Source organism: Hoplias malabaricus, chromosome 11 (assembly GCF_029633855.1).
Source record: "Hoplias malabaricus isolate fHopMal1 chromosome 11, fHopMal1.hap1, whole genome shotgun sequence".
Classification (NCBI taxonomy): Eukaryota; Metazoa; Chordata; class Actinopteri; order Characiformes; family Erythrinidae; genus Hoplias; species Hoplias malabaricus.
Window position 1 is genome coordinate 20,575,271 of NC_089810.1, and position 27,224 is coordinate 20,602,494.

The 27,224-nt window shown below is 39.9% G+C and overlaps 1 protein-coding gene across 2 annotated transcripts in view; it reads right to left on the reverse strand.

Moving 5' to 3' along the window:
- The window catches only part of cdh13 (cadherin 13, H-cadherin (heart)), a 508,194-nt gene that overhangs the window by 102,677 nt on the left and 378,293 nt on the right, over positions 1-27,224 (reverse strand). For both annotated transcript variants that reach the window (XM_066685111.1, XM_066685110.1), the window contains one exon: positions 4,645-4,785. In XM_066685111.1, the coding sequence (XP_066541208.1) occupies positions 4,645-4,785 (141 nt within the window). The remainder of the gene's footprint in view (positions 1-4,644; positions 4,786-27,224) is intronic.

Sequence of the window (27,224 nt, forward strand, 5' to 3'; positions counted from 1 at the left end):
TGTACCACCTCTTGTTGCTTCACGTACCACCAGTAGTACGCGTATCACAGTTTGAGAACCACTGCAAGAAAAGTAAAAAGGAAAGTCCTTGAATCATTACCCAGCAGAAAAGTTTCCTTCACAAAAGAAAGAGAAGTAAGTGTTCAGGCTTTCTCAGCTCCACCGCTGGACAAATGGCTCAAATGAGATGCTATCAAATCACAGAGCAGCCCTTACACCTGGTCTACCATCTATTCAACTTTTTGAAAAATTGTGGCGTTCACACAAGTGCACTGCATCCAGATCATAGATGCCACAATGCACAAAGTTCTAATTTCAGTGACAATGCTCTACACTCAACATTTGAAATGACATTAAATTACTGTACATCTTTACTACCGTGCTATTTTCTTGCATTGATGTTCTTACACTGATTTGCAACACTTTACAGAAAGTTCCTATAAAGTGTAACTCACCCAGAGTTCCCTGTGGTCTCTGCAGAAGTTAAATGAATGAATGAGTGAATGGATGGATGAATGAATGAATGAATGAATGAAAAACAAACAAACAAACAAACAAACAAATTCCAAGAAAATAAAAGCAATTAACATATTTGTATACTCTCTAAGTTAATGCTTTGAGTGAGACACTAACAATGAGTCAATGAATCTCTAATGGTGTATATAGGAGATGGGGTTAGTGAATTTGTAGGGTGTTGGTGTTGTGGGTGAAGCTATAGCAACGTTATCTAAAGTGTGGCATAGATGAGTAACTCTCTGGTGGTTCCTGAATGAGGGCCAGTGAATGAGTAGGTTGTTGCGGTGTGTAGATTTTTAACTACAGCATCTAAAGCTTTAAACAGTTGAGTGTGTATCTGATGGTGTATATAGAGAGGTGGAGTCAGTGAATCAGTGATTGTTGTTATGGGTGTAGCTATAGCTACAGTATCTATATGGCACAGTGTCTAATAACTGTCACCAAGGTGGTACCTTTTGCTGTCACACTGGTGGTATCCTCAGTGGTACATATTCAATATTGTTAGGGGTTTAATATTGTATATCAATATTGTTCTATAATAATGGAAGATTTTAAAGTTGATTTCATATGTTTAATTTCATCTTAGCTCTCCTTCTGGAGAAGAGAATGTAATTCATCTTTAGGGAACACAACTGGATTTTAAGACCACTGACATACTTTTAAAAGCTACAATAACACTGTTATACATCTAGTGACAATGTACCTGTACCTGTACCTTTTTTCTTACAGTGTAGAGTGAAGCTGAAGGTGTCAGTGTTGCTGGTGTGAACAGGGTCCCAGACTCTGTAATTTTTATGTTGTAGATTTACCGTGAATTACTGTTTAAAACATTAAAGGATTGCTTACACTGCATTTCTACTCTACATATGTGGTTATTTATGTATTCAATATAATTTACTAACCTAACCTGGCTTCACTAAATGTTGACTAATGTGACAGAATACAAACCGGATGTCAAAAATGTTGGGACACTAAACAAATTGTGCCAACATCTAATATTTTATTCAGAATAGAACACAAATCACAGATCAAAAGTTTAAACTGAGAGAATGTATCATTTTAAGGGAAAAATATGTTGTTTCAAAAATTCATGGCGTCAACAAATCCCAAAAAAGCTGGGACAAGGCCATGTTTTACCACTGTGTGGCATCCCTCCTTCTTACAACACTCAACAGACGTCTGGGGACAGAGGAGACCAGTTTCTCAAGTTTAGAAATAGGAATGCTCTCCCATTCATGTCTAATACAGGCCTCTAACTGTTCAATCTTCTTGGGTCTTCTTTGTCGAACCTTCCTCTTTATGATGCGCCAAATGTTCTCTATAGGTGAAAGTTCTGGACTGCAGGCTGCCATTTCAGTACCTGGATCCTTCTCCTACGTAGCCATGATGTTGTGATTGCTGCAGAATGTGGTCTGGCATTATCTTGTTGAAAAATGCAGGGTCTTCCCTGAAAGAGATGACGTCTAGATGGGAGCATATGTTGTTCTAGAACCTGAACATAGTTCTCTGCATTAATGGTGCCTTTCCAGACATGCAAGCTGCCCATGCCACAAGCACTCATTCAACCCCATACCATCAGTGATGCAGGCTTCTGAACGGAGCATTGATAACAACTTGGGTTATCCTTGTCCTCTCTGGTACGGATGACATGGCGTCCCAGTGTTCCACAAAAAAAAAAAAAAATTGTGACTCATCTGACCACAGAACAGTCTTCCATTTTGCCCCACTCCATTTTAAAAGACCCCTGGCCCAGTGCAAACGTCTGAGCTTGTGGAGCTTGCTTAGAAATGGCTTCCTCTTTGCACTGTAGAGTTTCAGCTGGCAACGGCGGATGGCACGGTGGATTGTGTTCGCTGACAATGCTTTCTGGAAGTATTCATGAGCCCATTCTGTTATTTCCTTGACAGTGGCGTTCCTGTTTGAGGTGCAGTGACGTTTAAGGGCCCGGAGATCACGAGCATCCAGTAGTTTTACGGCCTTGACCCTTACGCACAGCAATTGTTCCAGATTCTCTGAATCTTTTGATGATGTTATGCACGGTTGATGATGATAACTTAAAAGTCTTTGCTATTTTACGCTGGGTAACACCATTCTGGTATTGCTGCACTATCTTTATGCGCAACAATGGTGGAATTGGTGATCCTCTTATCATCTTGGCTTCAGAGAGACTCTGACACTCTGAGAAGCTCTTTTTATACCCAATCATGTTGTCAATTGACCTAATTAGTGTTAATTGGTCTTCCAGCTGTTTGTTATATGCTCAATTTCCTTTTTCCAGCAACTTATTGCTACTTGTCCCAACTTTTTTGGGATTTGTTGACACTGAAATTTTTAATCAACACATTTTTCCTTTAAAATGTTACATTTACTCAGATTAAACTTTTGACCTGTCATCTATGTTCTATAAATATAACGAATAAAATATTGACATTTGCCATCTCCACATCATTGCATTCAGTTTGTATTCACAATTTGTTTAGTGTCCCAACTGTTTTGAAATCTGGTTTGTATGTTAAAATATTATATAGTTAGTAAGACTTTTTATTTTTCAAATCCATTACAGCTTTTTTCCACATTTTCCTGTCCATACTCTACACCTCACAAGTGTGACATAACTAGGTCACCTATAGAAGTAATGTGTGTGTGTGTGTGTGTGTGTTTTACACTTTTAGCCCAACTTTATATTGTGTGTATATATGAGAAAATAATGTGTTTATGTGGTGCATGGGCAATCACTATACTTGCTGAATTATTCCTGAGAAGTCCACAGTTCATATTTCCCTATCCATTTACCACATCCATACACCACTACACTGCTGGGTATTTCCAATCATTGAAACAAATCAAAATAAATGGAAAGTTCTCCATATGCTTCTCCCGGCGTTACTCAGCCAAATGAGTGTGCTACGCCATAGACTGAACAGCACTAAACTCTCAGAAAAGAAAATCTGTAAAAACAATGTTATTACCCAAGTCGCAGTGTTATGATCTCAGCCAGATCCATTAGAAATCGAGTTGGGATGGCAAGCTCTCGACGTATCAACAAAAAATGAACTAAAGCACATGAAACAGTAGCAGGTATATGTGGCACACTCATATCAGGCAATATCGACTGTAAGGTCTAAATGGCTTGCTCAATGTAGAAATCCATGCTATTCCAAAGAAGGCAGTTTGGGTAAGATCCCATGCAGGGCAAAATAGCAATGTGGTGCTGAAGGGCAAAACGCATTACATCAATAGTGCCAGGCCTTGATTCCGACTCATGTTTAGGCCTCAGGGACATTTAAAACGTGTTAATAATAACCTAACCGCAAGTTCTAGAAATGAATCCTACCATTCTGTAACACACTAGATGATGCAATGTTTGAAGACACCACTTAATTTTAGTGAGTCTATATACACAATTTCAGCTGTAATCTTTATAGAAAAAAGGAAACAAAATGGGATGCTCTGGAGCAGCTGCAAACGAGCCTAAGGTCACCACATTTACTGGCAAGCACAGTATTGCTCATGTGGCTGAAGGCAATATGTTCCTCACATAAATGCTCCAGTGAAATGTTTCTGCTGAAGTTTAGAGACAGTTACTGCATCAAAGACTACAGTTAAATATCAATATATTTCATTGGAAAAGAAACATTTAATTAGCAACTGTCCACCAATATATGGGACTCTAAAGTCAGCCCAATGTCACACCGTTCTGGAGAATTTCACCAGAATTCTCACATATTGACAGGTCACATATCTTACAGATCTTATGTAATGTATGCGTCTATTAAACTCTCTTATTTTGTGCCTAGAATACTAGCAGTTGTTCCTCGGTTGAATATAATGATTGTAAAATAAATATAAGTAGCAATAAATATAAATAGCAATATAATAAGAGAATACAGATCAGCATTAAATATGGGCTGTGATTAGATTGTGTAAAGTGCAAGGCGCACTTTAAGTTGCATTAACTTAATCAATTCAACTTTGTTTTGCTGACTTATACATGTGGTCACTGCCTACCATACAGACTGAACTTATAAGGATGTGATCAAAAAGCTTAGAAGAGTCAGTTACTAACCTATCTCCCCCTCCTCTCTATATTCGCAGCAGCGTGTAAGAGAATTAAGGCAGGTGTCTTACCAATGAGTGGGTGAACTCTGGCGCGTGATCGTTTCTGTCTGTGATGGTGATGGTGGCAGTGGCAGTTCCAGTCAGCCCCACCTCACTTCCTGCCATGTCCTTAGCAACAATTTCCAGCTCATACTGCGTGGTGGGCAGAGTCTGGAGAGATGAAAGCACAAAGCAAAACAGGAACAGTTAGTAACCAGTCATGTGAGAAGACATTTAAAAAAGCAGCAAGTAGTTTACAACACACAACCACACACCTACACACACAAGAAGTAGTAAGTTTTTACAAGCGACTATTGTTTAGTATTACATATTTTCTATGAAGTGCAATTCAAATGACCCAGTATATTCTCCATTGTGCAGGATGGTCATGGTAAAAAATTAATTTATCATAAAATCTGACATATCCAGGCCACTAGGTGTCAGCATAATGGTTTTTCTGGTAACATAAGGAAGAACCACTACATAAAGGGATTGATGAGAGCTCTGTGATGCTCAAAGAAGAACAGTACCAGAAAGGGTTAACCGGTTTCAAGTAATTGTTCAATCACTGCTGATTTACAACTGGTTAAGCCTTGTCAATAAGCAATAACAACAATTATGTGTGCTGTGGAAAGGCAGTTACACTTTCAATCAACTGAAGAAAACAAGGCCAATTAAACAGTAATCAACAAATCATTTCATTGACTCTTCTTCCTCCTCCCCATGAGAAAAACAGACATTCTGCCCAATGGAAAAGTGGAACCGGGCACTTCACAGAGACAGACGACTCCGGCTAATCCCTTAAACCACAGATTCATCAATGGACAGCGACAGACAGAGCCACAAGGTGTTGATTTGCAGCGGCTCTCTGTGGTGTGGGGAACAGCTTTGTGAAGGAGCCTCACGACTCTGGCCTTGATTTGTGTAAAGGTCTCTGATATTACAGCAAGGGAACTCCACAGCAAGTTAAGATTCAAGCCACAAAGAAACGTCAGGGTTACATCAAAATTCAAGGGAAAAAGAAAATAAATAAAAATGGCTGTTAAAGTCCCACGCTCTGCACATTTCTAATTATGTAAGGGTAAGTTTACATTGCAGTCCTTCATGGTTTTTTATGTAACCCATTCAATTTAACATGATAATTTTTCAACATTTGTTTATCAGAACTGAAAAGAATGAGTGGATAACTTTGCATTTCTGACAGCCTTTTAGCAATTGTTTATTTTTATGTAAATGAGCTAACTTTATTGGGCTTAATTCAAAAAGAAGTCCTGGCTAAAAATATTTTTTATAGTTTGAGAGTGCATGGCACTGAAAGGGGGAATGCTATTATGGTCAGATCAGATGATTAGGCTTTAAACAACATGGCTTGTGGGGAGTTCATGATCAGCAGTGGTATCTGCTGACAGTGGTGAGAAGATTAACAAACCAGAAACAAGCAAACCCATGGAAACCCATGCGGACATGGGAAAAATACACCAAACTCCTCACAGACAGTCTCCCGGAGCGGGACCCGAATCCCACAACCTCCAGGTCCCCGGAGCTGTGACTGTGACACTACCTGCTGCGCCACCGTGCTGCCCCTGGAGCTTAGTTTCCAAACTAAATAGGTACTGAACTATCACTGGACAGGTACCCTTCACCTCACTGGGAGGGTAACCTAAATACAATTTTCTTTTGCATTTACATTTGTTAAAGTTAGACTGACACCATACAACCTGACCTGACCCACATAACAGACTACTATACACTAAAAGTACAGTGTGTATGACACATTTGTACGTGATCTGGGCTCTCTTTAAAGGGTATATCTTCACCAGTGTCCAGTTGCAATGATACCATTGCATCCTAATATATAAACAGCTATGTTTTCTATTCATTAATCTAGTTTAAGACAACTGCCTGGGCATAAACAATAAGGGAAACAAAAGATATACAAAAAAAAGTTTAAGCCAATTATAACATTCCAATTTATGAAAACAAATCTTTTAAGTTTGCGCACTCAGACCCTGGCAGGTAGATTTTTCCACTCATATGGGAAATAAACCTTTTCCGCAAAAGAAAACCAATATATTTATAATAATTATGAGGGCATCAGGCATTTGTAATATCATTCCTCATGGAAAATGTGGAAGTTAAAGCATATTACACATGATGGTGCTGTTAATGCAAACATTTATTTTTCTTATTGAAATCCCACTCAGCGCACTGTTAAGTACCAAATGCTTAATAAAACTCATCCATCTGTTTCATAAAGTCCCCAGGAGGCACCTGACGCATGAAGCTCACTGTACCCATAACACATTGCTCTGTCTTTTCCATATTTCTCGAATAGCTTTTCAACCAAAACACTTAAGCCGATTAGGAGGAAAGAATTTTGGCAAAACTCAGAGCCTGAAAAAAAAAAAATTAGCCAAGAAAGTTATTCTGGAAAGTGAGATATCTTAAAGAGTGAAGACTTTTTCAAAGGTGACCTTGAAAGCAAAGGATTTGGAAGACTGGAGGCAAGAGAAAAGAGTGGTAAATTTTCCCTTTAATATGCTGGTCGCTGCTCTGCGTTTTATTGAGGAGAAGGAAGGCACATAAGTAGACCAAATGATCTGAGCCATTTGCAGAACTCCTCCTTGGCTCGGCCTAATTATTCTCTTTCACAGAACGGATGTGTAATACCAAGGACCTATAGACGAACAATACATCACACAAAGCCCATCGTGACCAGCTACGATACAGAAGACTTATTTAAACACCTCAGGAGTCCAGAGATAACAATGTAAAATGTAAAAGTTATACATTTAATAACAGTTTAATAGCAGTTTAATTATGTTAATTAATGACATAACTGTATACACAATGGCATTGAATCAAATTGTTCATTTTAGATGTCACTCCCTCACTTACTGCTAGATAATTACTATGCATAACTAATGTTGGTTATAGATAAGAGCATATCAAAAGTATCACACTTGAAGTTGATGGCTACTACATTTATTAGTATATTATATTTATTATAAGACATATCAATAATTAATTTAAAATCTGATTTACATATCTTGACCAGTGAAACTATAACTGCTCCTCTTCTCATTTTCATTGGTTGGAACTGCGAGGTGAACACACCCACATCTCCAACCTTTTTCAACATCGCCTAAGGCTCAACTGCCTTAAGTTATGAGGAGTGACGGAGTGACAGCAGGGCAGAGAAAAACATTAACTGTAAAAGTATTGACAATCAGAATGTTAACAGTGAAAGTTTGAGCACATGCAGTGCATATCTGAGTGAGTACATATCTTGCACAAGAGCAATGAGTACTCCATGAATGTGCACTCATATTTTAAATTAAAACAACATCACAAATACCAAATTGTGGCCCATGCATAAGTGGGCAACGGTTGCAACATGCTACCAAACAACCCGAGGCCTGGTACTGGTCCACAGCCCGGTAGATATTATGATCCAGGGGTAATTAATTCAAATTAATTAAGGTCCAGTTAGAGAAAATTTTCTCAAGCCAAGGACATAATGTATAACTTGCATTATGATCAGTGCCATATCCTGTGTATTGGTGTAGCCATGTAGATATAGCAACATTTTATGTAGTTAACAACTCATTGTCAAATCAAATTACACTTTCAATTACATTCAACATATTTCAACAAGATTTATAAATAATTACATATAACAAATACTTTAAATAAAATATACTTTTCTCATTAAATAAAATTTACAAACAAAACAATGATTTTGAAAAAACAAAATGCATATTTTAAATAAAGTCCCTAATGACTTGCCTTGTAGTGTTAATTGACTGTACAGCTATTGCATAACCAGCAATCTGATTGGCTCTTATTGCTAGAGGAAGGTGGGGTGGGACTTTATCTGCTAACAGTGAGCTGATTGGCTCTTTATGCTGAAGGATGGGACTTTATCCGTGAACAGAACACAGCAAATTCACCAGTCTTAAATGAACACTGTTGGTGTAATAATTTAACACTCTCAGTATTAAGTTAACACTAACAGTGTTGATTTAACACTAACAGTGTTGATTTAACACTAACAGTGTTCATTTAAGACCGGTGAATTTGCTGTGAATCCATTTTCCATTGTAATGAGAATTTCAACTGATAATTGGTCCCTTCTCATTAAAGTTTCAGGTTTTACATCACGTTCATCTCGAAAGTGTCCCAAAAGAGTTTTTATCACGACCCTACTGTACTGTGGTGTTTGGAGCTCTGACCTGTGTGTGTCACTCATTTGAGTCAAAATGCTCATCATAATGCACAGATCTGATTAGCTGAGTAGGTTCACGTGTGATATACAGAAATGCATGCGAATAGCCTGTGAGTACAGTGGAGCAATAAATCTGATCTATAATTACTCAGCTCTTAATAGTTTATCAGTTACAGGTCCTGGGACCTCATTTATAAAAAAAAAACTGTTTGGATTCTGGAGTGAAAGTGTGCATGTGCCCAAAACCAGAAAATAGCATACAATAGCACTAATATGGCTCTTTGCATAAAGTCTTATGGCTAAGCATGAGTCAAACCTTGCTTAAATATAAGCGGTATTGTATGCAAAGTACTTCTTTATAAATCACAGATCTGATGCTACATACGCAAGATTCAGACCTATTTTGGGGGTATGCAGCCTTTATAAATGAGGCCCCAGGTCCGCATAGGACAGCATCTGCGTCTGGACTCGGACCACAGTCCGTCTATTTGTGACCTCTGTTATAATCCTTTACAAAATTTGGCATCAGAATACCAATTTTTCTTTTTGCATCAGTTCACTTTCCACACACCTCGCCTGTGACACTGTCCAGCTCCATTTTAGGTCACTGATAAGAAGCTTTAGTCAAATTATTTTTGAGCAGCTTAATTTTCTTTGCTCATACTGTTCCTTGTGGAGTGATATAATGTGTGTGTTTGGTGGTGAGATGTCTTTCAATATTTCTTTTCTTGAGGACAGTGAGGGCTTCTCCGCTATCGAAGAAAACTGGCCTTCCTTTCACTTCACAAGAACACCATTGTCCATTTATCTAGAAACACAGGACATTCACCTTGGACTTTCCTTCATGGAGCTATTTTGTCAAAATAGACCTTTGCCTGAGACAAAGCTATTGGAAAAATCTGCAGTCCTGGTTCTCAGGGCTGAATGCTTAATTTAAAAATGTATGATTTTATTTGTGTAAAAACCTATGGCCAACATATATAGCCAATAAAACACTGGCTAACATCTGGATCATATATGGTTGAGCAGAGGACCACATGTGGACCACAGGCCCCCAGGGTCTTCACCACTGTTGTAATTCATAACTGGCACTCCTCCCACACGTATTATCTAGCACTGAACCTGACAGACAGCTTCATCCATTTCCGATAATAAAGTGCTATCGCAGTGTAATCCACCTGAGCGTAGATCAGCGGGGGGCACAGGGAAGACTTCTGCTGCAAGTGCTGCTACAGATGGGTGCAGAGATTGAAGCAGAGATTGGTGAAGATGGGTGTCAACCAGCTTCCAAATTATTTACCACTGATAAACAGATGGTCCTTCACAGACCTGCAAGCTGGGGGGTGGGGGGAAGGGGGGGGGCATCCATCTGGATGAGAGGAAGGTGAGAGGAGATTTAATCTTACTGGTGTCAAAGCCCCCTCGCACGGAGCCCTCTGTGTGACATGACAACATCATAATGAGCAAAGTGCTCCTCAAGTTCATCCCTTTGGTTCCGTTACGCAGACATGACCGAAGCCTTCGCTGAAGGTCAAGCGTAGGTTTGTCAGGATCGAATGCCACATGTGTTGTTATTTCTGCTCTATATTGTTTGTCTATGTCAATGTCAGAAAGCAACGTCACATGAACAACACTCAAAAATAGAAATGCTTTAATGCTGTAAATGTAAGCGCCAATTGTTTTAATCTAATATATGTATGGGGGCGGCACGGTGGTGCAGCAGATAGTCACATAGCTCCAGATTCTTGGGATTGTGGGTTTGAGACCCACTCGGGGGTGACTGTGTCCACGTGGGTTTCCTCCGGGTGCTCCGGTTTCCTCCCATGGCCCCAAAACACAGGCCATGTGTGGATTGGTAGGTGGATTGGCGATACTCAAAAATTACACCTATGTGTGAGTGTGTGTCGCCCTATGAAGGACCGGCGCCCCCTCCAGGGTGTGTTCCTGCCTTGCACCCAGTGATTACAGGTAGGCTCTGGACCCACTGCGACCCTGAACTGGATAAGTGCTTACAGACAATGAATGAATGAATAATATATGTAAATCTGTCCCCTTTTTAATCAACACGATCAGAAAGCTCTGATTAGCGATGGAGCAAATCTACCACCAACTCTGCAAGGTGTAACTAATTTTTACAACGCTGTGCTGAAATCAAGTGAGTGGGTGGTTTCCTACCCTCCTACAAAATTTACATAGTGCAGTTTCTGTGATGCTGAGGCTGGTGTATCAATGGCAAAGGCTCTATTAACCCTATTACAGGTCAGCAAAACAGCAGAATGATTGTGAAGCTGGAATTTTATGATAAAATGCTACCTAGTGTTCCTTTAAGCAGTAAAAAAAAAAAGAAGTTACTAATGCATTAATTTTTAATTCTGTACATTGATCAGAGGTCAGTGAATTGGTTCAGTGATTTGTTGCTAGGCATTTGATTGGGGAACAATTGTAGCCATAATGGCACAGGTGGTGTCAGGACTGTGGGACGGACTGACGGAGGTGGATGCACTTGCTAGAACACAATGATTTTTTTTTATTTATGCAATAAATAATAAACCAGAGACAGACTTAGATAACTTGACATGATACTAGACTTTGACAGATAGAGAGGGAACAGGACAGAGAAACCTAGAGGGAGCTAAACAGACAGAGAAACAGACTCAACCTAGACATAGAACTAAATAGACAAACCTGGACACAGAGAGCTAAACAGAAACCTATACAGATGCTAAGCTAAGACAGAGAACTAGACATGGAAGAGCTAAACAGACAGAGAGAGAAACCTAAACTGAGTAACATACAAACCAGACAGACTGGAGATAGCAAACCAACAACAATGGAGCGAGGAACAGACGAGACAAAATGCCGGTGAAAACAACAACAGGAAGCAAAACGAAACAAATGACCGACAAACAGGAAGTGAAACATTGGAACTTAAATACATATCACAGACAAAGGACACCTGGAAAAGTTAACGAGGGGGCAAGATTACAAATAACACTGACGAGGACACTGACAAGGAGGCAGGACCAAGGCGGGACAAGGGCGGAGACATGAACAATAACAAACAGAGCCATGTGCTAAGTGAGCACATGGCGGGAAAAACAGACAGGACAAGGGTGTGACAGGTGGGTGGGATTATCTCTATGTAAATAATTAAGATTAAATATAAAACACATGGAAAAAAGTATTCATATTAATTTATAACTTAATCTTATTACAGACATAGGAAAATGCCATTGTTAAAATACAAGCCAGAATGTCTAAACTGACTATCATCCAACCTGCCACTGCTCTGTTCTTGTAGCATACTGGATAAAGTCCTGGGCCAGATTTGGGTCCGATTCCCAGCCTAGGAATTAACACCATTCCACACCAATAAACGTCCATGGGTAAGACTCCTATTTCTATATATACCTCGCTGTAGCATATCGAAACTACCCACTCGTGACCAGTCTGTTAAACGCAACAAACTTAAATGTAACAAGTAATACAACTAGATTGCAAATAATGAACAGAGATGTGGTTCCAGGGGCGTTTCAATGGGCGCCCACTCATTGAAAATTTTTTTTTTTTTGCTTCATTCAGGAACTAAAAAGCAGTTTTATTCTTTGTTTATCTTTAAAATCACTTTCATAAATATTATGGTATATTGTTTTATGTGGTGAATTAGAATGCATTTCTTCTGTAAAACTGGAGTAGGTGTTTTTGTAGAAACTAGTAAGTGTAAGCTAGTTCTAACGGAAAAACCCAATCCGAAAAGTCTCACCTCCTACTTTAAGCCCTTCTTCTAAAGCCACTACTCCAAAACACACATGGCTGGATTAGCCAAACAGAGAGAGGCTTGCAATGTGTTGTTAGAAGTAAGAACACATCTAGCATTAATGTAAATGATACAGAGTTTACTTGATCCATCTTCTTTTTTGGAAGCCTTTTCTAGCTCTGTCTTTTTTTCTTTATATTTTTTTAGCAGTGCAAGTGGATGTGCATCTACCACACTTGTGTGGAGTCTCAGCTGAAGGATGTTCAGCACATTTGTATGTGGGCAATGTAATGTAACAATAATCTGTTTTTGGGCAAAGTGAAATGATTGGACTGGATTTTTACAGTGCTATGCCCTGTGAAGTAAAGTAATCTTTTCATTTATGTCACCAGATCATTTAATATACTGACTGATATCAGAAAGTACAGAGCATTTCAAGAAATATAACAAAAAACATAAAAAAATTAAATAAAATAAAATCTCCTAGTCTGCCTTTAAAGGAACACTAGGTAAGTTGGGCTCCCTTTACCCCCTCTGCTCCCTCTAGAGTTGAGTGTAATTCACTTTTACAGCGCTGTGCTGAAAGGCAGGAGGAGTGGGAAGGAGGGTGAGGTCCAAATTTTATGTAGTGCAGTTTCTGTAGTGCTGAACCTGGAGAAGCAAATACACAGGCTATATTCTCCCAATTACAGGTCAGTGAAACATCACAATTATTTTGAAACTGCAATTTTAAGGTAAAAATATTACATTGAATTCCTCTGGCCAATAGAGTGGTCAAAGAAGGGAACATTTCTGAGAGCACTTAAAGTTAAAGTTGCAGAAGGTGATGCAATCAATGGCACTGTCGCTCACCAGTGGTCAACAGGCTCTCTTTAGACAGAATGGTGCTTGACTGGAGGCTACACTTGAAGTATAGAGCCACAGAGCTATGAAAGGCGAGTGTGGAAAGGGAAAGGGTTATGAACCTCTGTCTGAGATTACTGCCTTGTCTTCATGAAAAGGTGTGATGCCATAATCATGCTTCCTCTGGCTCTTTTGTTCTCAGCAGCTCTCTGAAAGGAACTAGCCTCCTCTTCCAGGCCCTCTGCTTATTCATCCATCTTGCTTTCATCCCTGAAGAACATAATGATCCACACAAAAGCCTCGGAAGGGCCTACCGGAATTATATGAATAAGAAGTATAGGGGGCTGTCTGATATGGAAATGCTGTATAAACTCTGTCATGTCCACGTCTGCCCTTTCCCTCGTTTTTATTCTACCCTCTTGCAAATGATTGTTTTATTTGTACTCCTCCATTCTCTCTCCAGTCATAAGCCCTGCACTGATTGAACTCGCTTCTTTATCGAAGTTTGACTAAGTTCTAAAAATGCTAATATTCCCGCTGATTCCCACTTGCAATTTATATATATATATATATATATATATATATATATATGCATAGCGCAATGATTGCAATCTTTCTAACATTCAGGTTCTGTTACATTCCTCCCCACTCTGCTCAGTTAAAATAGTGTTATTCTCATTTTACTTTTTGTGCTTCATTACTTTTTTATCACTTCAATCCACACCGAAACCCCCATGAAGCTGCAAATGTTAGCGTTTTTCACCCCAGCTGTGCTTGTCAGAGAAGAACTAACGTACAGCGTCTCCACTGATGAGAGATAAGACCACAAAGACACTTCCTGAAGAAACTATACAAGGTGAAAGGTGATTTTAAATTTGATTTCTGCTTCAAATCTCATAGGAATCAATTTTAAATCTAAAATCAATTTTAAATCTAACCTTTATCTGACACATTTGAAGCATACTGCTGGTTAGGGTTAAACATAATTTGGATACATTTCACCAAAAAAATCAGAACAAAAAAAAAAAAAGAATAATAAATCACAAAACAGAAGCTCCCGCGACCCTAAATTGGATAAGCGGTTACAGATAATGGATGGATGGATGGAAAACAGAAGCTAACGAGTGGGTGGGTCAGCAGGCAAACAAAAAGACACACCTAAAAATGAGAACTAGATATTAACAGAGACAAACAAAACAATATGCTTCCAGATACACAAGAAACTTTGCTGCAAATGCATATCAAAATATTCCATAGTTACAAACATATAATCGCTGTCCAATGAAAAGTATGTATCTCCAAAAATAGCTAAATTACAGGAGACAGAATCTTTCAATAAAAGCCAATGTAAAAAATTCTGGAGCATATTTATTGATCCATTCATCATGAAAATTTCTCACAAAATGGACAGCTGCTGTTTTCAAATGATTTAGAAAATTTAAAATTGACAAAAATGCAGATACATGTGTTTGATTGGACAGCGATAATATCAAAGCCTTTATTGTGTATGAGTCTCTGGTCATTATTCTCACATGTCAGAAGATATTTTTAATTAATGCAGTAATATAAGGGGACATAAGGGCTCTGGGCTTGTGAGTTCACTCAGGTCACTGTCTGTGAGGAATTGTTGTGGTCTCCCTGTGTCTGTATGGGTCTCCTCCAGGATCTTTTCTTTGTCCCCAAATTCCAATAACCCACAACCGGCAGGAATGTCCATGGCTAAAATGTTTTTGAGCAAGGCATCACATGCAGTGCCATCATGTCACACATTTTTTGATATTATCAGTTTTGTGCTAAGCTCATCTATACTATAAATGAGGGTTCCAATTGTGTGCACTAGCTGAAAAATTATGGTCTGTATACAATAATCTAATACAGATAACTGTTTAAATCTGTCCTGGGATTAGCTCAGCTAATAAATGCCCACAGTGATGTGAATTGTTCTCTGCTGATACATTTCATTTGCATTGTAGTCAGAAGATGGTAATCGCTTCACTGAAACTAACTGATAATGAATGTGTGTTTTCATACAGTACAGTGTCCTGGAGCTCTGGCCAGAATGAAAGAGCCACTGCTACTCGACTGGCTGAGAGTGTTGCTGGATGATAGCATACAGCCTACAGCTGTGCTCAGAGGGGAGTCAGAACTCCAGGCAAGCTGAACACATGCTGAGGAACTGTCGCAGAAGCACCCTAGCAGAAACATCTAGCTCATGTTCTACTGTGAAGAGTGGAAAAGGTTTTTCTTTTTGCCTTAGGGAATTATCAAAAGCAAACGCCTGATGCTTTTAAGTTTCTTTTCTAATGGGGCACTTAGAGGAACTTAAGGCAGACTGTTTGGAATCAGTGAAAAAGAGAAGCCAACAAGCAGCTTTCGGGTTGAATATAGAGCAGCGACAGGCAAGTGGATGGAAGAGGTGTGTGTGTATGTTTGGGGGGGGGGTTACAGCATCAACACATTTACTCAGGAGAGTGAGTCTAATGAGTTAGAGTCTTTGAACAACCAAAAACAAGGAATTTTCTTAGCTTCACACACACACACACACACACACGGCAGAACAATGGGTAAACACAGATACCTTCTACAAAGCAGGAGCTTCAAAAGAAAGACTGGGTATTGAGGTTGCTAGGCCACAGTCTCGGTAGCAAGTGCTAAGGCGTTTGATTAATCATCACGCCAAGGCTTAATTACAGCCACATGAAAATCAAGTGGCTCCTTATTTTCTAGGGCACTTGAACTTAAGCTTGACCCACTTTTGCTGCATTTATTCCATGGAAAGCTTATACCTTATTTAAAAAAATAATAAAAAAGAAAAATGAAAATAAAAAAGTGGTATAAATCATTTTAGACAAGTGAAAACACTTAGCCAAGACATACCTCTGATTTCAAGGCTTCGATTACTGCACTCAAGTATCCACAGGGGAATCGTTATAGCTGAGGTTACGAGTAGAGCTGAAAAAAATGTGGAAAGTGCTTTTTTTCTGAGAATAAAGCACTGAGAATGACCTCTCTAACAAGATGACCGGCTTTCTATCCTTCACAAACCTTTACATGAAAGATTTATTCACCACGCTGCCTTCCCTCATTTTCAAACCATAAAAAACCTTTTTCATCACATCACTACTTCTCTTTTTCTAATCACTGATCACAAAGTAGCCAACAGGAGTCAGGCTGATGGATCATCTCAGTGCTCTGCTGCTTGATTCATAGCATGTTCCCTAATGGAGGCTCCCAAAAAAAGCCACCCTGGCTGCGTAAATGAATCATGAGATTCAAACTAGAAGTAATTAGCATGAAAAATGAACACTAATGTACTAACAATCCAAATGACTAAAGCTACTGACGCTGCAGTATGCTAATACGTGACCAATTATGATGAATGATCGGAGAAACCCATGTCATTCAGGTGCTTACATACTTGTGTTTGCTTCTGAAAGCTGTTGTGATAAACGCCGTCTTTGTGCAATTATGGATGGTATTCTCAAAAGGCCATTTCCCTCTGGTTCTTCAGTATTTATGATACATGATGATGGCTTCTAAAATGTAGGGCAGTTTGGCTAGGTTTATCCCTAATTACCATAGTCTGAAAACTGAGCCCAACAACAGCTGAATGTGTGTGGAAATTTAACGAGTTAATCTGTCTCTAGAACGTAAACGTAAAACGCTTAGCTCAAATCATTTCCACAATGTTGTATAGGGTACGCACTACACTGACTGCCCCAGCTATGACCCAGCCATGACCCTTCCTCGTGAGACTGCTCCTTAGTCTATGGCTGCATTTAAAACTATGCACTATTTGGAGGATCTGCCTTTTTGAGTGTTTGAAAATGTAGTGGACAATTTTCATTGCATTCAAACAATGTGCACCACAAAAAGCAGTGTACAGCCCATGTACACTAGCAGATTACTCATAATCCACTGAGTTTTTTTTTTTGCCTCTCGTAGTGTTTCTCTATTTCTTTTTATTTATTTATTATTTTTTGTATTTGTCATTGTCTTTAATTTGCATCTGGTTTCTTGTGCTGTGTTTGTCAGTTTCCGCTTGGCTGTAGTTTCACTATTTTCCCTAGTCGATGTTTAGTAGTGGTATCTTAAATCTGCTGATTTAAGTTTCACCTATTGTAGGCATCCATGTCCAGTTGTATACACACAGTTTGTATAAAAAGGGCTGTAAATGTAATTTGTGGCTCTGGAGCAGCAACATCACCATGTCCAATACCAAGTATGCGGTAAATGGGGTAATTAAGCCACCAGTCACTGGGCTATTTAGCAGTCGAGAGATAGAGCTCCATCAATTATTTTTGGGATGAGTAAAATTGGTGTTTGGAGTCCATAATTAATAATTCAACATCAGTACGTGACCTCACTAACGGGTGAAAGCAGTGCACTCCTCACAGCTGTGTTGAGGAGGGTTGAGGCTACTATTGCAGCAAAGATGGACAAACCTTTGGACCAATATCCTTAGCACCAACATTCACACAGTTTACAAACAAGAAATTAATGTTATTATATAGAGTCTAGTGGAATACTTTAATATTCTGCCAGAGGGGTGGAATCTACTAAACATCCTCCTGGACCAAAGCCATGTCTAAAATGGACTGTTAAAAGTGCAATGGGAAGGTAAAGAGGGCCCCAAGTCAGGTCTCAGAACAGGTGAGTTTTTCAAATTGGCAACGGGTCAGTTAAGAGCATTTATTAATAATGTATTTGCTCATTTCGTGTGTCAGTATGCAGTAACGTGTGTGTGTGTGTGTGTGTGTGAGTGTGTGTGTGAGAGAGAGAGAGAGAGAGAGAGAGAGAGAGAGAGAGAGGAGGAACATATGGGATGCGGGGCAGCGACTAATCTTTGGCTCTTTACTTACTCTGATATTTCAAACAAGCTCAGAGCCCTGTAGCTCTCCAGCACCAGAGCACAAACACCCTGGCATCCAGAATGAAACAAGCAGTGAGGAGGATGATGCCAGGAATGGGGTGAAAGTGCAATAAGCTGAAACTGCAGCCTTTGGTCCATGCCACATTTCACATACGATAAGGGAGGGGGGGGGGGGGTTGGGGGGTTTGAAGTTTAACCTGCAAATGCTACAGCTCACCTCTTATAAATGATAAAGAACCCAAAGACAAGTTACTGGTAACTTGTAGACAATATTAAACCACACAGCTTATTTATGACAGACAACACAAATGTACAGTGGTCTTCATCACAAATCACATTTTATATCCAAGTATTTTGCACATTTGAACATTTGTAAATGGATATTTACACCAATCCACAAGAGCCTTGTCTCTATACTCACTGATCATTTTATCAGCTTGACTGACCACATACATTCACATTATAGCTCAACAATTTACTGTTCTTCAGATCCACAGGACCCACACAGAGCAGGTATGTGGGTGGTAGATTATACTGAGCCCAAACTATCACCAAATGACTCCAACACTCCAAACTATCACCAAACTACATAAACATCCCAAACTACTACAAACTATCACCAAATAACTCCAATACTCCAAACTATTACCAAACTACTCAAATTCACAGAACTACTCTTATATTCCACAATATCACTAAACTATGCCAACACATTTTACAGGAAGTAACGCAGTCCATAGTCACAAATATTTTGCTGTGCACTAGTATAGAGTTGAATTCCCACAGGATTGAACCAAATTCCTTGTTATTTTCTCCAATGTCTGCCCCAGGGTTTTCCTCTGTTATTGGCTCTGTACTCATATTCTGTGTAATTAAGAGCTTTAAAGGCAGTCACAAGGTGCACAGTTTTCTAAGACAAACAAGCAGCCACTGAAGTGAAGCTAAAACAGTGATTACAGGATTTCTGCTCTTCTCCGAGCAGGGAAAATAAGAATAGTAATAATCTCCTTCTCGTTCTGCAGTCATATTAACATCTGTGTATTTCTGCAGAACATTAATCATTTATGATTTTGCTGCTTTGATTAATGAATTACAGTTCTCTGGGTAGGGGCATATGACGCACAAAACACATATTGCACTGTTAATTGTCCAAGCATGCTATGAATACATTACCTCCTCGTACAAACATTCTTTCTCTTGGTTCTGGTACTCTGTAAAGTACACTGCTGATATTGACCATATTTACTTAGCTTCATCAGGCCAATTAGAGCACTGATGATAAGCACCTCACACTCATGCTCCCCCATCAGCTCCTGATGAGAGCGGGGCTAATTGGGATCAAGGTTGGGGTTTTTCGGGGTGCCAGGAAACAGAGTAGATAAAAGAGAGAGAGAGAGCTGGGCTAATCTAATCAGGTGCATCATCCAGCCATGGACTAATCGCTGTCAATTACAAAACAGTTAGAGACATATCCAGGCTGGAAATAGCCTCCCATTACGCCCCGGCGCTGTTAAGAGCAAACGGAGGGACGGAGGAAGAGAGGAAGGGAGGGAGGGAGGGAGAGAGAGGAAGAGATGAAAAGGAGGAGGGAGAGAGGGACGTTCCTCATCAGCACCATCAGGGCCATCAAAGGCCCATCTGGGAAGTGGCAGCAGTACTTATGCTGAAGAGCACAGGTGTTGCTGTTTAAGTGTTAATTAGATTAGCATGGATCAAAGGCAGCCTGCCACCCTCCAGGGAGTGGAGGTATGAGGGGAGAGCTAGCAAGCGATCGAGAGAGAGAGAGAGAGAGAGAGAGAGAGAGAGAGAGAGAGAGAGAGAGAGATCTTCAGGGATTGAGAAGAACTGGGATGGAACACATCCCTATGCACCTCCCGATCCCACCGACTCTGATCGATTCATTAGCTCACGGGGCTTGATACATTTGTCGACAAAACCATCTCAAGATGATTATTTGTGATTGGGATACGCTGTATTGGGATGAGTGGTATTCAATGGATTCCAATCACAGTTAACCTTAAATCTTTCATGGACTATACATGCTAAAATGCACGTTAAGCAACTGGCTTCTAATTCACTTATTCACTCACAGACACATACTCACATTTAGTAACTGCCCCACAGTGGGTGCTATTCAGTGCTTCTCATACAAAGCACCTTTCACATATGCATGGTAACCCAGGGCTGTTCTGGATATTTTACTCAGAGGAGATGTATGTGTGAACTCAAATGTCCATAACATTTGTACCAGACACTACCCGGACTTTATTCTGAAAGCCTCAAGTCTAGGTAATGTCTGAATGAGTGAGTAATGTTCCAGAGAACCATGCTGTTCCTCACAGGTGCAGATACACAGCCATGGGCCCATGCCTTAAACAAGTGTAACATTTCCAGCTGTGAGAAAGCATCTGACATGGAAAACCTCCCACTGTATGCTATGGGTGAAAAGTCAACTCTAGAAAATGTCCAGACCTAATTCTCTGGGTTTGTCCACAGTTCATATGTGAAAATGGATAACACAGTAAATTCACCAGTGTTAAACACTCTCAGTGTTGAATTAACACTGGTGAATTTACTGTGTATGCCTTAATTGTCATTTCTCATTTACTTCCCCTCATCCTCCCAATTATCCCCTCTACTTTAGAGAATCAAATGCCCATCAATATGGCAGCAAGGACAGTCTAGAAGGAAAATGAGGAAGCAAAGCCTTACTATTATAAAAACTATTTTTCCCCCAGAAATGGAATGCAAAGAACATGTCCTTATCTTATCCAGACTGCCGAATCACATATTATTTTGACAGTGAAAGAGGCAACCAAATTCTAAGACAAACTTTCCTACCTACCTCCAAATGTTACATAGGGCAGTTTCTGGAGTGCTGAGCCTAGAGCAGCAATCATAGGTTCTAATATCCCTGTTACAAGTCAGTGAAGCATCATAATCATTTTGAAGCAGTAACTTACAGATAAAATTTATCATAGTGTTCCTTTAAACATGAATGACAGTACATCTACATTCTTAAGATGTAAAACCACAAACAATTTCCCCATTTTATATGGCTAATTTACAGTTACTCAAACACGCTGGAGATGTTACAGGTGGGTATCAGAAGTTGTTTTCTGTTCTGTAGCTGTGAACCTGGCCTTCTGTGAGTGACTCCTGCCACTTCAAAACAGTACAACAGAAAAAGTGATGAAAAACAAAGACTGTCTCAAACAGTCAAAAGCAGTGTGAGAGCTACATCTTCACAAGTAAAAGTTGTCCCAGATGCTTGTGGGACCTCACAGCAAACAGCAGGGCAAACAGACAACACTCAGGGCCCAGCTCTTGGACTAACACACAGACAGATACACACAAACACACACACACACACAGACCACAACATCTGACAACATCAGTAGCTCCACAGGGGCCGGACACCCTCCCAGTGATCTGCAGAATCAGTGCTTTCTCCTGTTCCTGTTTACTCCAGTTTCAATGTCTGTATTTTTTTTTTTTTGGGGGGGGACTCATGGGATCATTGTCATGGCAACGTGGCAGCAGGTTGAACTTTGCCTTATGGTGTGTGTGTGTTTGTGTATGAGAGTGTGAGTGAGAGAGAGAGAGGGAGAGAGAGAGAGACTTAGTTGAACTCCTTCCCCTGTGCCAAGCCAGGCTTTGGAGCATTAGCTTTCATGCAGTATCAGTGTCTGCTCACCTGTCTTCCTGCGTGTGCCTGAGCTCCTGCTAAAGCCCCCATCCCTCTCTCTATGCTCCAATGACAGTTGTTCGAGATAGCCCACCCACCCCCCACACTGCACTAGCTTATACACTACCAAAGCCCACACAACTGGAACTAAGCGGAGTGTGTCTGTGTGAGCATGTGTGATAATGGGAGTCATTATGAAGACAAGAGACAACTGTAGAACTGGTTGTTAATGCAGTGGTGTCTGAGGGCTCGAAGGTCAGGGGCATTCAGTTCAGGTTCTCCTTGCTCCAATTGTTCCCGCAAGTCAAGGGGATTTTACTGACTCAAGACCTGAGGCATAAAGTATAAGGAGTTTGTTTATACACAGGTCAAATTAGATTTGCAAATCACTGCAATGCAAGTTTTCACTTGCATTTCTCATATTGTGTCAACTTTGAGATTTATATTGTACATTTGGACTGAAAGATGAAATATACAGTATGTGTGTTTAAATGAGTCTGAGTTAGTTTGCAATTTCTCATAATTAACTATTAAATACTTTTGTGTATTGGTCTGAACCAAATCAGTTTGCACAGTATACAATTAGAACTCTGCAGGGAAAAAAAATCTAATGTAACACCCTTAGCACATGCAGATTAAAGTTAATTAGTTCATGAAATCCACAACAATCAGTGGGCGAGCAAGGTTGCACATAAATACATGATTATAGAGCATAAGACAGAATGTGAGGGCTATTTCATGGTGTAGAGGTGGTGTGCTTTATGATTATGCCATTAAAGTGTGGGCAAGGTATGATTATAACCACATCACGGGTATGAGCGGCTGTCAGAGCAGCTCAACATTAGCAGACATGACCATAACTTGTTCACAACTCTGGTAATTAGGCTCATAATTACCTCCATAAACGAGCTGAACTGCACCATTAAAGCAGGTATCGCAAGCGTAACGACCGTTCTGTTTAAATAATGTATGTAATAACCTGGATTCCGGTTAATAACCTCAAGTCCCTGCAGGTATACACACACACACACACACTTTACTGGACCCAATTTTATGGTATCTAATAACTGTGAAGAAACAACAATGTAACAAATGCTGACGTATTTATTGTTTCAAATGGATTACATTAGCACAGCTCATGTAATTACATATGGCTGTTGTAAGTATCAAAGTACACATTTTATTACATACACTGTTCTGTTATATTGCTCTTGTTACTTTTGCTGTTAGGTGTAACTATACATTTATTAATCTAGTGTTACCAGTTCCCTAATACGGCATCAGCAGAAGAAGGGATGCACCAAATATCGAGGAATTGAAATTATTCAGTTGAAAAGTAAAAAAAAAAACGTAAAAAGTAAAACAAACAAACAAAAACAACAACTTTTAAATATTTTAAATCAAATAATGTCTTTTTAATGACACTTTTTCTAGTTCCAGAGTGGACCTTTAGTCCTTAGCTTCAGGGCTAGTTGCCTCTGCTCCAGGGTAATACTTATTTTTTGTCAGCAAGTCACACCAGAACATGTTCAATTTCCAAGCCTTTATTCAGTTTCAAGCATTTAAGGCAAACAGTAACTAGAAAAAGTAAAGAACAGACCTGTCATGTTTACAAGCACTACAGCGAGGCACACAGCTTCTCAGCACACACACGTGTGCACGCATACACTCTCATGGTGTGTGTGACTATGTAGTTATGGGTATACAGAGATGAATAATCATTCATTTACAAAAGCAAAATATAAACTCTAAAAATATAAAATATAAACTATAAAAGCATTTATTAGCATTTCCTTTGAAAACGAAGAAAAAAATAGCTTTTTAAATTTATGCAGTGATAAAAAAAATGGCAAAATCAAATGAAACACCGCAAAAAAATTGTGTTTGGTATTCATCCAAATTTTCTTTGGTTTTGATGCATCCCTAGAAGAATCAGTTAGAAAGACTCTTGCTTTTTCTCTTTTCAGTCAGTAAGAGAAAAGCAGTAAAGTTGAGCACTAAAGTTGGCTGTCTGCTTCTGATAAGCTCAGTGCAGATTACAGACCCTAGCTCCAGATAGAGCTCGGATACTGCAGAAAGCTTTTACTCAGGGAAAACTGTAAACAACGAGAGAGAGAGAGAGAGAGAGAGAGAGAGAGAGAGGGGGGGGGGGTCAAAAGTTGGAAAAGTAAAAAAGAAAGTGAAAGAAAAGGAACAAGGAGAAAGTGAAAGAGAAACAGAAACAAAGAGAGGAAGAAACAGACAGACAGCAAAAAGGTGTGTGTGCATGTGTACACGTGTTTGAGAGTGAGTGAGAGAGAGAGAGAGAGAGAGAGAGAGAAACTGAAGAGAGTGCTCTTGCAGAATTCCAAAATCATCCGTGATAGATTTGTTTTGTCTGAACACACATATGGTTTATACAGAGCACAGTCATGCAGTCATTAAATCTGGGGCAGGACGCCAAAACACAAGAACCCGTAAATAAATGAATTAATTACACACTGGGACTTGAGCAAACAATTTTTTTTCAGTACACAAGCACATCTTTTTTCCATAAAACTTTCCAAAAGTCTAGAGGGACATCAACAAGATGTTTCCACACTTGCATTAAAATTCAGCAAGATAGCTCCTGTAAACACTCACACAAACACATCACATGTCTGATCCCTGGAGATGCCTCAGCCATGAGGCCATGAGGTCTGGAGAGCAAACCTGGCCTCAATCTCTGTAGATGGGTAGAATGGACATCTGTTTGTTCACAATCTGAATTAGCGTTCTCCTCTGTCTAAAAAAATAAGATCATATGTAATCCTTACTAAGAGGGTTTGTTACAGTCCTGGGGCCAAAGGGCATTGGCTGGAGTTCTTTTGGGGGTCTATTTATACATCAGCCTGATCCACACAGGTGTGGACGCCTTCACACACACAAACATGCGCTCTCACAAAGACCTGACTTAATGCTGAATGTGAATCTGAATTTGGTGAGTGTAGCCTTGCATTCAGGTTTTGGAGTGTGCGTATGTGTGTGAGAGAGTGTGTACAAGAGAAGAATAGCGATCTGATTGATGCCGTAGTCTTTGATTTGGAACAGGTGGGTTTAGCCCCGCCTCCACAGTGCTCTTCTGGGACTGAAGGTGTTAATGTACAGGAGATCGTGTGGCAGCAGACGAGTGATTTGTCTGAAATCGACAGCAAGTATGTAATTGCTGGGAAATGTCACCATGGCTGATTACAAGCGATTTGTACTTCAGTGCAAAAGGAAACTAAACACACACACACAATATAAAAGGTCCCCTTGATGAGTGAATATTTAATGAAGCCTGGCTCTGTAATGGGGCACGCTCACACGCCACTTCACTCAATTTCCCCACGTAAACACATGCAAATTTCCAGCAGGGGGTTTGGCACTACAGATGCATTTGGAGAATCACACTTATAATAATACGAATAACAAAGACAACTACAACCCAGCCTTGATTGTCATTTAGATATGTACTGCCTTAATAAGGGTGCTGACAAACTGTTGGATGGGGAGAGAGAGAGAGAGAGAGAGAGAGAGAGAGAGAGAGAGAAAGAGAGAGAGAGAATATATTAACTGGACTTGCTCCATTTAAGTAGTCTATAATGTGTTGGCCTTATGCTAATATTAGGGCTAGCGTTGATTTGGCTCAGCTGGGAGTGAACAGGATGTGATATGAGGAACAAGACCTCCCTCTGAGAGTCTAATGAAACAGTCAGTGGCGCTGCACTGTGCTGCCTGTGTCCTGACTCCTCTGTTGCTCTCACTCAGTACAACACCCTGTCACCACACACCATGGGATAAACAGCCTCGTCACTGTCAGGACAAAACCGTGCCACTACCTGAAAGTCACAGCGGTTTTGTGAAGCCTTCATGAAGAATGGACCAATAGAAACACTCCGAAATTTCTTCCAGTTAACAGTAAAAGTGAAGTTGTCATTTTGGAGACTTGTTAACTTTTTACAAAAGATAGATCAGCCACAACATTAAATCCACCTTACTGTTTCTACAGTAACTAACTCTGTCTGTTTGATGTCACTGCTGGGCCACAGCACACTGGCGTCAGTCTGGTGACTGCCACTTCTGCCCGTGTCTCACTCATTCACTTTTTTTCTCGTTATGTCTGTCTGTGTGACAGACCTACCTGAGCAGGCTGGTTTCTCCATTGTTCCCTGGAGGTTAGCTGTTTGCTATCTTTGATACTAACGGCTGGGCCTGCTGTCCAGAGGAGCCCATCTCCATCACTACTCTTCTGAAACTGTGTACCAGTCTTTGCTGTTTCTCTCAGCTTGGACTGTAGACTGGAGGGCCCTGCTGCTGTTGTCTGTGGTTGATGTCGACAGAGGGAGTTTAATCTAATTTTCATGAAATTGGTATGTTGTGCCGGTAAAGACATAATCATAAAGACTTAGAATTACTTTATTGGCCACTGTGCTTGCACACAGAGGAATATGTTCTCCGCATTTAACCCAATCTGTGCAGTGAAACACACATCTACACACAAACTAGTGAACACTAAGGGAAAGCCAAAGGCAGTGGGCAGCCCTAGCTGTGGCACCCGGGTAGCAGTTGGTGTATAGGTGCCTTGCTCAAGAGCACTTTGGTCACGACCTGCTGGCTCTGGGGAATGAACCGGCAACCTTCCAGTTACAGTTCCATAACCACTAGGCCATGGCCTGGTGTCCCCTCAGTGCTTCTGGAGTAGTTACACATCCAAAAAATAATGTTCAAAACTGAAGACACCTGCTCATTAAGTGTTTCAACAAAAATATAGTGCATTAAACTTTTTTTTTCATATAAAAATTATTCAAGATTTACAGAGATTTATAAAAATAATGAATTGTGAAAACAATCAATAGTGTCCATATCCCTGTGTACCTGCGTGAGATCAGCAATCAAATTACAGCACAACACCTGTCTAAAATGGCTGTCTATTAGTTTGTCAATTTTAGCACTTAGAGTGAGTAGTGCTGTGTCCCAAACCACGTCACAAGTGACATGACTGAAGAGCTAGATCTAGTCTTGGCTGACTGTAGAGATGCAGTAAGTAGAGGAAAACTGAGTAAATCTTTTTTTTCATCAAAGCATTCTTTTCTAAAGGAGCCAAACACCCCCTTTCTGCAATAAAAGCTGTCCACACGTGAGAAAGACCACAGAAAAGACCACATTTGTATTAGGAAATAAATCACAAAGACGTGTACTGTACTGTACTTTAGGTGTATTA